The 16,110-nt window shown below is 35.7% G+C and overlaps 1 protein-coding gene and 1 non-coding gene across 8 annotated transcripts in view; both read left to right on the top strand.

Annotated features, from left to right (window-relative positions):
- The window catches only part of RALGAPA1 (Ral GTPase activating protein catalytic subunit alpha 1), a 247,497-nt gene that overhangs the window by 54,315 nt on the left and 177,072 nt on the right, over window positions 1–16,110 (top strand). For 6 of the 7 annotated variants that reach the window (XM_059181915.1, XM_059181914.1, XM_059181918.1 and 3 more), the window contains exons 10-11: window positions 1,448–1,687; window positions 9,133–9,330. In XM_059181915.1, coding sequence (XP_059037898.1) covers window positions 1,448–1,687; window positions 9,133–9,330 — 438 coding nt within the window. Of the gene's footprint in view, window positions 1–1,447; window positions 1,688–2,564; window positions 2,618–9,132; window positions 9,331–16,110 lie in introns of those variants that run through there. The other variant, XM_059181917.1, reaches the window with a different exon arrangement.
- LOC131837443 (U6 spliceosomal RNA) lies at window positions 2,810–2,917 on the top strand. Its single transcript, XR_009356051.1, has one exon. It is a non-coding gene; the product is annotated as a U6 spliceosomal RNA (small nuclear RNA).

Genomic DNA, 16,110 nt, shown 5'->3' with positions numbered 1-16,110 from the left:
GTTGTGGGTTCAAACCCCATGCTGGGTGTAGAGATTACTTAAAAATAAAATCCTAAAAAAAAGTCTTGTCCCCATTTTGTTTTCCCTTTTTTCATCAAGGGCACTGGGTCTAGAAATGTGATGTAAAATTATATAGCTCTACGGTGGAGGGACTAATATTTAAACTTTTGGTATTTTTTATTAAATAGTTTCCCTCTTTTTCACACATTTTTTTATGAACATGTGTTTTTTTTCTGACGTTATCTCTATTACACTATTTTTTGAATAATTCTTATTTTCCTTTTCTCAGACTTTCTTTAGTTTTAAAAATCTTAAACTGTGGGGCACCTGGGTGGCTCAGTGGGTTAAAGCCTCTGCCTTTGGCTCAGGTCGTGATCCCAGGGTCCTGGGATTGAGCCCCACATTGGGCTCTCTGCTCAGCAGGGAGCCTGCTTCCCTTCCTCTCTCTCTGCTTGCCTCTCTGCCTACTTGTGATCTCTGTCAAATAAATAAATAAAAATCTTTAAAAAAAATCTTAAACTGTGTTTTTGTTATGACTTCTTAGATCTTTTACAAATTAAGTGGGGGTGTAAAGTGTCTGCTTAGTTGATTAGTGTTCAGGAAATTAAACTTTATATTCCCCTTAATCTTTTATTTATCTTTAGCCAACTCTGGGTATGTTTTCCCTAAAACTTTGTTCCAAGGTCTCTGCAAATAATCACTAAGTGTGGAAACTCTCGTGTGGGACTATTTTTCATGATCCCAGAACTTAATGCACAGTTTTTGATTGGGAAGGCATATTTGAAATAATTTACTTAAACCCTTTGTTTTATAGATGACAGAACTGAGATAAAAAATTAAGTAGCTTACTAGAAATAATTTGCCTTACCATGGAATAGTGCTACTACCATCATACCATGGTAGTAATTTTCTCATCACCAACTTTAAGACTTTTACTTTACTCCTAAGGTTATTCATCTTCAGTCATGGTGAAATTCTTTTAAGTTATGAGAATATAGAGTGTTCTCTTGAGCTTTCTTTCTTCTTTTTTTTTCTTTTAAGATTTTAAGTAAGGACTGTACTCAATGTGGGCTCAAACTTAAAACCCCAAGATCAAGAGTCACATTCTGTACTGACTGAGCCAGCCAAGTGCCCCATTTTTGTTTTCTTATATTTTCTTTTGAATTCCTTTCTACTTCTGTCATAATTTTTCTTCAATTCCTTTGTGTTTTTTGTAACTTGTTTGTACTGCAAACATTCTAAAGTCAAATTAGAGATGGATAGATGATTAGTGAGTATCACTATATTACTTAGATGTTGAGTTATTTGCATTGCTACTTAATTATTTAGAATGGAGTCTAAATGAAATCTATGCCCAATTTTAAACAGTGGTTTATTTGTGGAATGCTGTTAGCAAAATACCAAGTTGAATGATTCTGATATTCTCCCCCTTTTGTTTTTATTTTAGAGAGCAGCTGCTAGTTTGGTATCCCGAGAAGAAAACAAAAATGATAATGCTGATAAAGCAGATAGAGCTACAGAACCAGAACAGTCTCATTCCAATACAAGCACTCTCACAGAGCGAGAACCTAGCTCATCCAGTCTCTGCAGTATTGATGAGGAACATCTCACAGACATTGAAATAGTTCGCAGAGTTTTTTCTTCTAAAAGAAGTAATGTCAACTTTGTCACAGAGATATTTCGTCAGGTAAAGTACCTCTGAGTAATTTTAATTTGTAATATAGACTTTGGTTTTTAATGTTGAATATACTGGCTTTTAGATATTTAAAATTTTTATATTCAATTTTAAGTTTATATTTAATTTTTTAAATTTGTTACATCTTACATTTGTTACATCTACAATTTATTATTTAATTTTTAAAAATTTATTACATCTAATCCTTTAATATTTTCTATTTATATTTTTTTAGTTTATGATGATTTTAGTTTAATAACTGTCCACTTTCACCCATAGTCCTTCTTTGATTAGAACAATTTTCTTGTTACTCACTTTATGGTTTGAAACCTTTCTTCCTACCATTTCATTAGTAAATTTTTTTTTTTTAAAGATTTTATTTATTTATTTGTCAGAGAGAGTGAGCACAGGCAGACAGAGTGGCAGGCAGAGGCAGAGGGAGAAGGAGGCTCCCTGCTCAGCAGAGAGCCCGATATGGGACTCGATCCTAGGACGCTGGGATCATGACCTGAGCCAAAGGCAGCCGCTTAACCAACTGAGCCACCCAGGCGTCCCTCATTAGTAAATTTTAATAAAATTATTTCATCTTTTATTTTCTATAATCAATAAAAATGATTTGTGAATAGAAGAAGCATTGTTTTCTTTGCCTTTATCCTTTCAGAGGCTATTTTGTCCTCTAAGGCATTCTGAAGTTAAAGTTGGTTAAGGAAGATATTCGGGGACTAAAATCAAGAAGTGGAGAGAAAGAAAAAGAATAAAAGCTATTTCACATAGAGATAGCTAGAAATTCCTAAATGCACATTCTCAGTTACATAGAAATTTTGTGGGAAATAAGCCTTATGAAAACTAATCATTTGCTCTTAATAGCAAAGGTACTTAACTTTTGCAGGTAAACATCATTGAGTTTTGTAGCTGAAGGGGATCATTCAAGTCTCACAGCAAGTAAGTGGTAGATCTGGGATTAAAACTCCCAGATCCTGGTTCCCATGTCAGTAATGTTTATTCTATACCACATGCCTTTACATGCCAGTAAGCTGTCTAGGCAAAGCAAATCTTCACCCTGTACACGTTTATTGATATGTAAAGCAAAGCATGAAGCAGCATTAGTTTTGTCAACCTAAGTTAAAGAAACTTATGCTTGTTTCAGCAGCACATATGCTAAAATTTGGAATGAGACAAAGAAAATTAACATGGCCCCTGCACGGGGACCACTGGCAAATTCACGAAGCGTTCTATATATATGTATATGTATGTGTTTTTTTTTTAAGTTAACATATAATGTATTATTTGCTTCAGGGATACAGGTCTGTGAATCCTCAGTCTTACACAATTCATAGCACTCACCACAGTACATACCCTCCCCAGTGTCCATAACCCAGCCACCCCATCCCTTCCCTCCGTGTTCTATATTTTTGTGTTAATAAGTACAAAATGTATACAGTTATATACAAATAGACTCAGTTTTATACAACCCCAATAAAGTGAATAACACAATATAAAAAAAAGCAAATTTGCCTTAACACTTTTTCAGCTTTGGCAGTGGTTCTAGTTGCCAAGTTTAAGGTTTATGTTATAGACTATTTGACAAATGGTAAAGGAAAGATACTCGGCAAATAATGTTGGAGAACTTTACTTCTGGAGAAATTTATTTTTCCTTGTTTGTTTCTTTTGGATTTTTGTGTTATGGACTTAGATTTTTTTTGGAATTTTGTGGGAATTACTTTGAAGCCCGGGTTGTGTTCCTCCAGAGAAGAATTGCTGTTGCTTTCCAGGCATTTGGTGGTCCTGTCAACCTTGGAATATATTATTTATTTATTTATTTAAAATTTTTTTAAGTAAGCTCTGTGCCCAATATGGAACTTGAATTCACAACCCCAAGATCAAGCGTCTCTTGCTCTACCAAATGAGCCAGCCAGGTACCCAACCTTAAATTAGAATTTTCAGCTTATAGGGTACCTGGGTGGCTCAGTGGGTTGGCCTCTGCCTTCAGCTCGGGTCATGGTCTTGGGGTCCTGGGATTGAGCCCCGCATCGGGCTCTCTGCTCAGTGGGAAGCCTGCTTCCCCCTTTTCCTGCCTACTTGTGATATCTCTCTGTCAAATAAATAAATAAAATCTTAAAAAAAAAAAAAAAGAATTTTCAGCTTAATGATTCTTACTGCTTTGCAGTACTCAAAGTTATGTGATGACCAGCCTGAAAATATGAATTTGCAGGGAAGGCTATTCTCCCCTTACATTCCCCTATCCAAAGTCAACGGACAAGTTTCATCACTGACTGTTCTCTGGAGTTGAGTTTTTTGCCTTCCCCTTCTAGTTTGCCTTTGTTTTGAATTTAGCCTTCATTGGTGTCAGTTTTACATGTAGAACTCTGATCTGTCTCTCCCCTCTGTACAGGTGGCTGTTTGACTCAATACTCTATAGGTTGTCCAAGGCAGCAGCCAGCAGCTTCATTGCTCATTTACTTCTCTGGATTAATACTCACATTTTGTTCTAGACTCAGAATATCCATACAAGCTGAGCCATTAATTTAAAAATTTATATTGTATTTTCTAGATATTTTATGCAGGATCATTCCAGGATATCTTTAAATATATTGCTGGGAACTGAAGTTTTTTGATATGTTTTTATTCTCATAATTATTTTTATTTATTTATTTTTTATTTTAGAGAGGGATTGGAGGTGAGGGGCAGAAGGAAATGGAGAGAAGGAATATCAAAGCAGGCTCTATGCCCAGTGCAGAGCCTGATGAGGGGCCTGATCCCGTGACCCTGAGATGATGACCTCAGAGGTGCCTGGGTGGCTCTGTTGGTTAAGCATCTGACTCTTGATTTTTGCTCAGGTCATGATCTCAGTGTTGTGAGATTGAGACCCATGTTGGCCTGAGCACTGTGCCTGGGGCCTGCTTGAGATTTCCTTTCTTCCTCTCCCTCTGCCCATTGGCCCTGCTTGTGTTCTCTAAAATAAATAAATCAATCTTATTTTAAAAAGTGATATTTAAGGAAAACTTAAGGGAAAATAAATTTTAGGATGGTGACACTAATGAATTATTCATGTTTTGAAAAGGGATCAATTTCTAAGATTATGTTGTCATAGGAAAGCTTTTTTACCTGCTTAGTATTACTGATAAGTTTTCAAAATTGAGAATTTTTGAAATAGTTTCTTCCCTTATTTTGAAGGTTCATATGTTCCACAATATAGATAAAATATATAGATAAAAATATATATATATTTATAGATATATAGATAAAAATATAGATATATAGATAAATATAGATAAATATATATTTAATATAGATAAAAATATAGATATATATTTATATATAGATATAGATAAAATACAGATAAAAATACTCCCCATTAATTATCAGAGATATGACCTTATAATGATTTTGCCCTTAGCAGTCCCAGCTAGAGTACAAGTCTTTCTATAGGTAAATAAGTTTAATAGAAATATGTTTACTTAACATTTCTCAAATAATTGCATCCTCATAGCTTTCACAGTTTTTGTTTTCCCTATCTTAACTTTGTCCTTCAACCTTCCTTTCCTCTCTACCCTTTTCCCCTTCTTTTTTTACCTGCTCTCATCCTTAAGATCACAACTTAAATATGATTATACCAGAGAAGTCTTCCATGACTACTTTTACCCATCCACTCAAAGACAGATGCAGGTGCGCCTGGGTGGCTCAGTGGGTTAAAGCCTTTGCCTTTGGCTCAGGTCATGATCCTAGGGTCCTGGGATCGAGCCCCACATCGGGGTCTCTGTTCCATAGGGAGCCTACTTCCCTTCCTCTCTCTGCCTGCCTTTCTGTCTACTTGTAATCTCTGTTAAATAAATAAATAAATAAAATCTTCAAAAAAAAAAAAAAAAAAAAGACAGATGCACCTGCATGCATATGCACACACACAGACACACACTAGTAAGTACTTCATTATGATGTTTTTAAAAAAATTGTCCTCTTCTTCATCGTATCTCTTCTGAGTCTTATATATATTTATTAAAAAAAATTATTTTGAAAATTCTGATCTTTCCTGCTACCCTCCAGGAATGCTTTGCTTACTTATTTATCACCATATCCTTATTGCCTGTCATAGAGTAGGCACCTAGTAAATATTTGGTGAATGAATCAAGAAGTTCTGTAACTGTTGGGGTACCTGGGTGGCTCAGTTGGTTGAGCATCTGACTCTTGCTTCAGCTCAGGTCATGATCTCAGGGTCTTGAGATCGTGCCCTGTGTCTGGGATTCTCTCTCCCCCTCTCCTTCCACCTCTACCCCAGCACTTGCATGCACACGGCTCTCTCTCTCTCTCTCTCTCAAAAAAAAAAAAAAAAAAAGAAGAAGAAGTAGTTCTGTAACTGTTGAGGGCCAGATACTTTATCATTGCTGCCTGAGGGCTAACATTTATTTCTAGAAGTTAAGTCTTGAGATAATTTGTTAACATAGTTGATGATGTTATTTTAAGGGCCAGTGTAATGATTCTGAGTTCTGTCTTAGATTAAGGTATTTATATTGTTATGTGTCTTTAAAATCAAGATACAATTGTAAAGTATAGATCCCCAAATCATTTGAAATGATTAAATTGTTCTCCATATCCAATAGAATAGGCATAGATGCACTCCAGGCATTAATCCCCTATTTTATAAGTAAACCCAGTGTGCTTTATGTTGTCATTACTTGGAGACTACAATGAGGAGCCCCCAAGTATTTTGATATGAAGTAAATATAATATATCAAAAGTTTACCTTTAAGTAAAACAGCATATATATATATAATTCTATATATAGATATTATGTATATAATTTTTTCACCTATAGTCATGTTGGGGCAGTGGATCACAAACTGTGGTCTTAGGCTTCTGGGACATCTCCAGGACTTTTTCAGGTCCATGAGGTCAAAACTATTTTCATGACAGTACTAAGATTTTATTTTTTTCCCCACTGTCATTTTCTCACAAGTGTATGGTGAAGTTTTCCAGGTATCTCTCAATCTAATATAGTATCACATATGGTATTAGAATAAATGAAGAAGCAAGCAGATAAGAATCCAACTGTCTTTTATTAGGCTAAGCATTAAAGATATTTGCAAAAATATAAAGCAGTGTTAATCTTATTTTAGAATACCTGTGATTCTTGTTAACATCTGGTAGAGTAGGGGTTCTGAGACCAAATTGCAAACCATTGCTTTAAGAAGACAAAAATTCCCAAGTCTGCTAAATGCTCACTGTACCTGATTAAATCTTGAAGAAGTATCCATGACAATCTGGGTTTGTTAATAATAAAGTAATTTTAAAAATATCAGAAACCAACATGTTTTGTTACTGTTTTTCACTAAGGAGAAAATCATAGCTACTAGTAAATCACATCCCACTGGTGAAGCCAGTTGTTAGAAAACTGGATCAGATTATCTTAAGCTAAATACCATTAAATATTGGATTTTTCTGTCTCTTATTTTGATTCATTCTCCATGTTGTTTTTGGTTGTGTAGTAGTTTTATGGTCATGGAATCAGAACTGGAGTTGACTTCATGTAGGTCAGTTTCTATAGACAGAAAATTTGCTGAGTTAATAGATTCAGAAATATTTTTTGAATGATAACTTGCCTTATTTTGGGTTAATATTGATGTCTGAGTGGTGCTTCTTCATAGGAATAAAGTGCCAGTATATGGATTTGAATGCTTTGGTTTCTGTGACCGTTATTTCTCATTGTAAATGTATATATTGGCACTCTGGTTTTTACGTATCAGTTTCTTATACCATGGCTAATATCGTTCTTTCCTTAAGATCCATATTTAGTGTGTTGGCAAAACCAGACTTTGGGACTTATAAGGACAAAGGTTATACATACCCTGGACTTCAGTAAATTCATCAAGCCACTTGGGATATCATGTGACAATTTATGCATTAATAATAATATCTTTAATTAATATCATTTATATCTTCGCTTTGGGAGATTACTAATATTTCTTAAATGATTAAACTTTGTGTTTTATATCAGTTTTAGGTTCATAGCAAAATTGACCAGAAACTGCAGAGGGTTTCCACGCCAATTTTAAAAGAGTTAATTTTCAGTATCTGAGAATAGAATTTTTTTTGAGATTGAGATTTTTTTTTTCTTATATCCTGAACCTTTTTAAGGAAGGCTGAGTTTTAATTATAAAATAATTATTCTTAGAGCAGACACTGATGATCTAAATCATGCCATTGACTTAGGCTGCTACAATATGAGAGTGAGAATTTTGGAATGGGTTTGTTAGATGAAAGAACGTAACAAGTAATGTAGATTGCCAGGGATTTAATAATTACCAAAGTACATTAAATATCCTTTGATATCACACATTAACATTTCATCATTATCTTAGAAAGCTGATTTTCTTGTCTAGTTTCATTCAGATAAAGTCATTTGAGCCCATGATTATAAGTAACTGTATCTACTGACTGCTGTGTAGGAGAACGTGCCAGGTTTTTAGGTAAATGTCTTGTGACTTTTAGAGTTGAAATTAATCAGTAGTGGTTGTAAAAGGAAAATTTAAAAGCAATTTAGTTCCCTTTTTTTTCCTTTTGGTAAAGAGAAAGTCCAGTGAAAGTCTTAACCCATGAACACAAACATACATGATGAAAGGAATTTAGATTGTGAGATGGAGTATTTTTACTGTTTTATTTTTGCCTGTCTGAATTGCATAAAATTCTTTTTTATTGTGAAAATATGGTATTTTTGTGATGAAGAGAATATTTACTTTTTTAAAAAAGTTAGCGCAACTCAGAAAGTACATAAAGGGAAGAGTAATTATAAGGAATTCCTTTTAATTAAGTACTTTGCCTTATTATTTACTTATTATATATTATTTATTACATATAAAATGAAATAAAGCTGAAATATTTCTTATGTGCTGATAGTTGCCTTTTTATGTAATTTATATTACTTCTTGGAATCAGATTTAATTTAATCATCAAAATTTATTTTAGTAGTAGTAAAAAAATTAAGTTACAAATATATGATTTATTATGAAAAGTGCTATTTACATTGAACTTTCTAGGAGCATAGTTATTTCATGAAGCAAGGAATATTCTCATTCTGAGCTAGATAGTACAAGTTAAACAAATCTTTGCTTTTGCACTTGAAATCCATGTCTATCTACCAAAAGCATTTCTGATTTTTTTTTCTAAGATTTTATTTTTAAGTAATTTCTATATTCATTGTGGGTCTTGAATTCATGACCCTGGGATCAAGAGTTGCATGCTTTACTCACTGAACCAGCCAGGCACCCCTACTGAAAGTATTTATATGTCAGCTATTTACAAATCATTTGGAAACAAAAGGCTTTTTCTGACAATGGGTTGGTTGACTTTGTATCTTTAAAAGTCAATTATATCATACTTTATAACAACATAAAAATATATGTATTAGTGTTTTGTGGCAACGTAAAATGTATCATTCTGTGTGTTATCTTTTCTTTTTCCACTAGGCATTTTTATTACCGATTTGTGAAGCAGCAGCTATGAGAAAAGTGGTAAAAGTATATCAAGAATGGATCCAGCAAGAAGAAAAACCTTTGTTTATGCAAGAGCCTGAAGAAATTGTGATCTCTTCTTCTGACTTACCTTGTATTGACAATGTCACAGACCATGTTATTTCAATGGAAGAAGGAGAAAAGAGAGAAGAGGTAAATTGATAAGACTTAATATATATTTTACTATAAGTTTAATAGATTAGATTCTCACAAAAGTGTAATAACATGTTGACATACATATACTTAATAAATGGGAAGTTAAAGATACTTTTCAGTGTATTTTGCAACTTAAGTAATATACCAGTTACCACAGTACCCTTTCCTAAAGCTCTTTGGTGTCACAACTTTAAAGAATTAATGTTGAGATAGTATGCTGATTCTTTAATTCATTGTGTAGATCAAAATTAGATGCCATTTTAAAAGGTGTAATATTTGAGACTGATAGGAGGATGGCAGAGTATGGGCAGGTCCTGAGCTCACCTCTCCCACAGATACACCAAGACTGCAACTACTAAAAAAGAACTCTCACTGAGAAAGACTTGAAGACTAAGAGACCAGCTCTTGCACAGCTAAAGATAAAAAGAAAAAGCCACAGGGAGTCTGGCTGGTTTAGTTGGTAGAGCGACTCTTAATCTCGGGTTTGTGAATTTAGGTCCCATGTTGGGCATAATGGTTACTTAAAAAAAAAAAAAAAGAAAAGATGGGGAGTGGAAGCACCTCGAGAAGGGTAAAGTGTGGCAGAGGTACGGTCAGATTGGGAACCAAATCCCTAGTCTGGCAACCCACATCATAGGCCCAGAGATCCTACCTGAGAACCAAGGGATTTAAGCACCATGTTGTACACCCCAACTCTGGAGATCTGCACAGGAAAAATGAGAACCGCACAATGTCTGGCTTTGAAAACCAGCAGAGCTTAACTTCAGGAGCTTTGAAAATCGTTGGGCTTACCCCTGGGACAACCAGAAGGCTATAGGAAACTGAGACAGTGCTCCAAGTTGTCCCGTCCACAATCTCACATACTCTCAGATCCAACACAGCAGTTTCCAGAGCACCTGGAAACAGCAGTTTCCAGAGCACCTGAGATGTACATAAAGGATATTTTTTGACTGATTTTAGGGTTTACATTGAAGGGACAGGGATCTGTAAGAACTTTCTTTCAGAAATAGAAACACTAATGGGCACTATTTTCTTACGCTCATTTAGCCCAGCTAGTAGTTTAATGCTTAATGGCTCCAGTTCTGACATTCTCCACCTACCTTGCTAGCACCAGTCATCCCACCCTGGCATTCTCCTGCAGAATCAGCCCACCCCTCTGATGGACCTTCTCGTAAACTGCTCCCACTTTGCCATATCCCCTGGGCAGCCTTGGCTGGGACTGGTGTCCCTCCAAAGTGACTCATGCCCTGGGGGACTGGTCGTGTTCACTAGCACACCCACAGCATTGTGGGTGGGCCTTTAAGCCAGCCGCACCAGGGTCCACCTCCTCCTACCAGGGCACTCATAGTCCTGGCTGGGCATTGCAACCAGTTGGCCTTGGGGGGCAGCCCTGCCTATCAGAATACGAAGCAGTTAGAGCTCATTCAACAACTGAAGGGTGTTTACTGCACAGACACAGGACATACCTGGAGCACCTAGTTTGGGTAACTGGGGGAGGAGGGGATTGTGCTTCTGGACCCTACAGGGCATCTTCCACATAAGGCTATTACCTTTGAGACCAGGAGATGTAGCTGACTACTATCTAATACATGGAAACAAATGCAGAAAGTCAGACAAAATGAGGAGACAGGAATATGTTCCAAATGAAAGAACAAGAAAAAAAAATTTCAGGAAAATAACTAAATGGAAAGGAATCTACCTGATAGAGTTAAAAGTGATAGTCATAAAGATGCTCACTGAACTTAGGAGTAGAGTGGATAAACTCAGAACTTCAACCAAAAAATAGAAAATTAAAAAAAAAAATCAGATCTGAAAAATACAATAACTCAAAAATGTACCAGAGGGAATCAACTACCAGGGGAGAGGGTGCAGAAGAATGGATCAGTGATCTGTAAGACAGAATACTGGAAATCATCCAAGCTGAGCAGCAAAAGGAAAAAGAATTTTATATAAGATAGGGTGAGAGACCTCTAGGGCAACATCAAAAGTATTAAATTTGCATTATAAGGGTCCCAGAAGAAGAGAGTTAGAAAGGGGCAGAGAACTTATTTGAAGGAATAACAGCTAAGAACTTTTCTAAACTGGAGAAAGAAACAGAATCATCCAGGTTTAGGAAGCAGAGATAAACTCAAATAAGATGAATCCAAAGATGTCCACGTCAAGACACATAATAATTAAAATGTCAGGAGTTAGAGAGAATTTTAAAAGCAGCAAGAGAAAAGCAACTTACATGTGAGGCAACACCTATAAGACTCTCAACTGAATTCTGGCAGAAACTTGCAGGCCAGAGGGAATGGCTTGGTGTATTTAATGTGCTCAAAGGAAAAAAATCCTACAATCAAGAATACCCAGCAAGGTTATAATTCAGAACTGGAGAAATAGAGTTGCTCAAACAAAAGTTAGAGGCTTCATCACCACTGCATCAGCCTTATAGGAAATGTTAAAGTGACTTTTTTATGCAGAAAAGAAAAAGCCATAACTAGAAGTAAAAAATTTATGAAATAAAACATTTCACTAGTGTTGGAAGATAGGGGAGGGACAGTAGAGTACTCCCCAAGCTGAGAAGACACTTTGAGACTGGAAATCAAAGAAGGCAACTCCTTATGGTTTACAGAGTTTTATTCAGGGTTGTTTACCGATGAGGTGATGAAAGACATGATGATCCAGATGCTGTACAGCTATCCTCCACAAAGTCTAGGCCTTAGTCCAGAGATTTTATAGAGCAAGAGATATGCAGAAGGGCATTATAATGTGATCAAAGGGTTTGCATGCACTTAATTGACAGCTAACCTTTTAATTAGATCTTGTGGTGCCATCTGTGCATCAGGAAAGATAAAGACTGCATCATCTCTAACAGATTTATGGGTGGTCAGAGCAAGCTTCCCCCACCCCAGACTTGGCAGACATTTCTAAAATAGCCCCAAGAGAGGTCATCAAGCAAATACGAACAAGGTGGAGAGCCATCAGTGGAGTCAGGATTGTCAGCACTCCTACAACTGGTAAAAGCAAACATACAAAAAAGGAAGTATGTCAATCACTTTAAAAGCTAACATGAAGGTTAAAAGAAAAAAGTGGTAAAATCAACTATATTTATAATAACTACGTAAGGGATACACAAAATAAAAACATGTAAAATATGTGTCAGATACATAATACGTGGTGAGGGGGAGGTAAAAATGTACAATCAACTATATTTACAATAACTAGGTAAGGGATACACAAAATAAAAACATGTAAAATATGTGTCAGATACATAATACGTGGTAAGGGGGAAGTAAAAATGTAGTACAATTAGAATGTATTTGAGCTTAAGTGACCTAACTTAAAATAGATGACTAACACATAGGGTGTTATACATGGACCTATAGTAGCCATAAACAAAAAACCTGCAATAGGTAAACAAAAAATAAAGGAATCCAAGTACAAAACTGAAGATTGTCATCAAATTACAAGAAAAGACAGCAAGAAAGAATAAAGGAACAGAGAAGAATTACAAAAACAGCAAGAAAACAATGAAATTGGCAGTAGTAATGCCTATCAATAATTAATGTACATGGACTAAATTTTCAATCAAAAGTCATCAAAATTGATTTTAAAAATTTCAAAAATAATTGAATAGATTAAAAAAAATAAACCAAGACCTATCTGTATGCTGCCTACAAGACACATACAGACAAAAAGTGATGGGATAGAAAAGATTATCTATGCAAATGGAATTGATCAATAAAGTTGTATCAGACGCAATAGATGTTGAAACAAAGACTGTAAAAAAGACAGAGAAGGGCATAACATAATGATGGAGGGAGCAGTCTAGCAAAGGAATATAATATTTGTAAATATATATGCATCTAACATGGGAGTATCTAAATGTATAAAGCAGATATTAAAGGGAGAAATTGACAGTTATACAGTAATAGTAGGGAACTTTAACACCCCACTTACATCAATGGATAGATTGTCCAGATAGAAAATTAATAAAGAAATAGTGACTTTGAATGAGGCATTAGATCAGATGGACTGAAGTAAATATGTACAGAACATTCCATCTAAAAACAGCAAAATAGGGGCGCCTGGGTGGCTCAGTGGGTTAAGCCGCTGCCTTTGGCTCAGGTCATGATCTCAGGGTCCTGGGATCGAATCCCGCATCGGGCACTCTGCTCAGCAGGGAGCCTGCTTCCTCCTCTCTCTCTCTGCCTGCCTCTCTGCCTACTTGTGATCTCTCTCTGTCAAATAAATAAATAAAATCTTTTAAAAAAAACAAAAACAAAAAAACAGCAAAATACACTTTTTTTTTTAATGTACATGGAACATTCTACAAGATAGGTCACATATTAGGCCACAAAACAAGTCTCAGTAAATTTAAGAAGATTGAAATCATATCAAGCATCTTTTCTAAGCACAATATTAGAAAACTAGAAATAAATTAGAAGGAAAAAACAAAGACAGAGAGAGTAAGCAACATGCTACCCAATAAGCAGTGGGTCAATGAAGGAAAAAAAAATACCTTGAGGAAAAAAAGAAATACCTTGGGATAAGTAAAAAGACAATATTCCAAAATCTTTGGAACATAGCAAAAACAGTTCTAAGATAGAAGTTTATGTAAATATAGGCATACCCGAATAATCAAGGAAGATCTCAAATATACAATCTAACCTTATGCCTAAAAGAACTAGAAAAAGAATAACAAAGCCCAAAGTTAGTAGAAGAAAGTCATAAAGATCAGAGGAAAAATAAATGAAACAGACTAAAAGTACGCTAGAAAAGATAGATGAAACTAAGAGCTGGTTCTTTGAAAAGATGGACAAAATTGATAGAACGTTAGCCAGATGCATTGAGAAAAAGAGAGAGGACCCAAATAAATAAGAAATGAAGAATGAGAAGTAGCAGCTGGTTCAATAGGAATACAAAGGCTTATTTATAAGACACTATTACAAAAATTACACACCAACAAATGGGACAGCCTAGAAAAAGTATAAATTCGTAGGAACACAGTGTTTCAAAACTGAATCAGGAAGACAGAGAAAATCTGAACATTGCTGGTAACGAAATTGATTTTGATAATCAAGAAACTCCTAACAAGCAAGAGTCCAGGACTAAATGGATTCACAGTCAAATTCTATCAGGCATTGATATCAGCCACAGCAGCTTCTTTCAAGATATGTCTCCAAAGGCAAAGGAAACAAAAGTGAAAATGAACTTTTGGTACTTCATCAAGATCAAAAGCTTCTGCACAGCAAAGGAAATAGTCAACAAAAAAAAAGAGGCAACCCACAGAATGGGAGAAGATATTTGCAAATGACAGTACAGACAAAAGGCTGATATCCAGGATCTAAAAAGAACTTCTCAAACTCAACACATACAAAACAGATAATTATGTCAAAAAATGGGCAGAAGACATGAACAGACACTTCTCCAATGAAGACATAAAAATGGCTATCAGACACATGAAAACATGCTCATCATCACTAGCCATCAGGGAGATTCAGATTAAAACCACATTGAGATACCACCTTACACCGGTTAGAATGGCAGAAATTAACAAGACAGGAAACAACGTGTATTGGAGAGGATGTGAGAAGGGGGAACCCTCTTACACTGTTGGTGGGAATACAAGTTGGCGCAGCCACTTTGGAGAACAATGTGGCAATTCCTCAAGAAATTAAAAATAGAGCTTCCCTGTGACCCTGCAATAGCATTACTGGGTATTTACCCCAAAGATACAGATGTACTGAAAAGAAGGGACATCTGTACTCCAGTGTTCATAGCAGCAATGGCCACGGTCGTCAAACTGTGGAAAGAACCAAGATGCCCTTCAGCGGATGAATGGATAAGGAAGATTTGGTCCAAATACACTATGGAATATTATACCACCATCAGGAAGGATGAATACCCAACTTTTGTATCAACATGGACAGGACTGGGGGAGATTATGCTGAGTGAAATAAGTCAAGCAGAGAGAGTCAGTAATCATATAGTTTCACTTATTTGTGGAGCGTAAGAAATAACACAGAGGACTTGGGGAGATGGAGAGGAGAAGGGAGTTGAGGGAAATTGGAGTGGGAGATGAACCATGAGAGATTGTGGACTCTGAAAAACAATCTGGGGGTTTTGAGGGGGCGGGGGATGGGGAGTTGGGCCAGCCTTATGGTGGCTATTGTGGAGGGCACGTATTGCATGGTGCACTGGGTGTGGTGCATAAACAATGAATTCTAATACACTGAAAGGTAATTAAAAAAATAAAAAATTTTAAAATATTCCATCAGGCATTTAAGGAAGAGTTGATGCTTGTTTTTCTCAGACTATTCCAAAAGATCCAAGGGTAATGAAATCTTCCAAATATATTCTGTGAGGCTAACATTACCCTGATAGCAAAACCAAAGAAAACTATAGAAACTATAGACCAGTACCCTTGGTGAACATAGATGCAAAAATCCTCAACAAAATAGCAGACTGCATTCAGAAATACATTAAAAGAATCATTCATTATGTTTAAGTGGGATTTATTCAAGGGATGCAAGGATGGTTCAGTATTTGCAAATCAATCAGTGATGCACCGTATTAACAAGGAAGGGTAAAACCCATATGATCATTTCAATAGATGCAGAAAAAGTACTTGACAAAATTCAGCATCCATTTATGATAAAAACTTAACAAAGTGGGTTTAGAGGGAATATACCTTAATAAAGACAATATATGAAAAACCCATGGCTGACATCATACTCAGTGGTGAAAAAATAGAGCAATTCCTCTAAGATCAGGAATAAGGCGAGGATGTTT

This window comes from Mustela lutreola, chromosome 7, assembly GCF_030435805.1.
Source record: "Mustela lutreola isolate mMusLut2 chromosome 7, mMusLut2.pri, whole genome shotgun sequence".
In the NCBI taxonomy this organism is placed as follows: domain Eukaryota; kingdom Metazoa; phylum Chordata; class Mammalia; order Carnivora; family Mustelidae; genus Mustela; species Mustela lutreola.
Note: the sequence above shows the minus strand (reverse complement) of the source record. Positions and strands in the feature narration are given on the sequence as shown.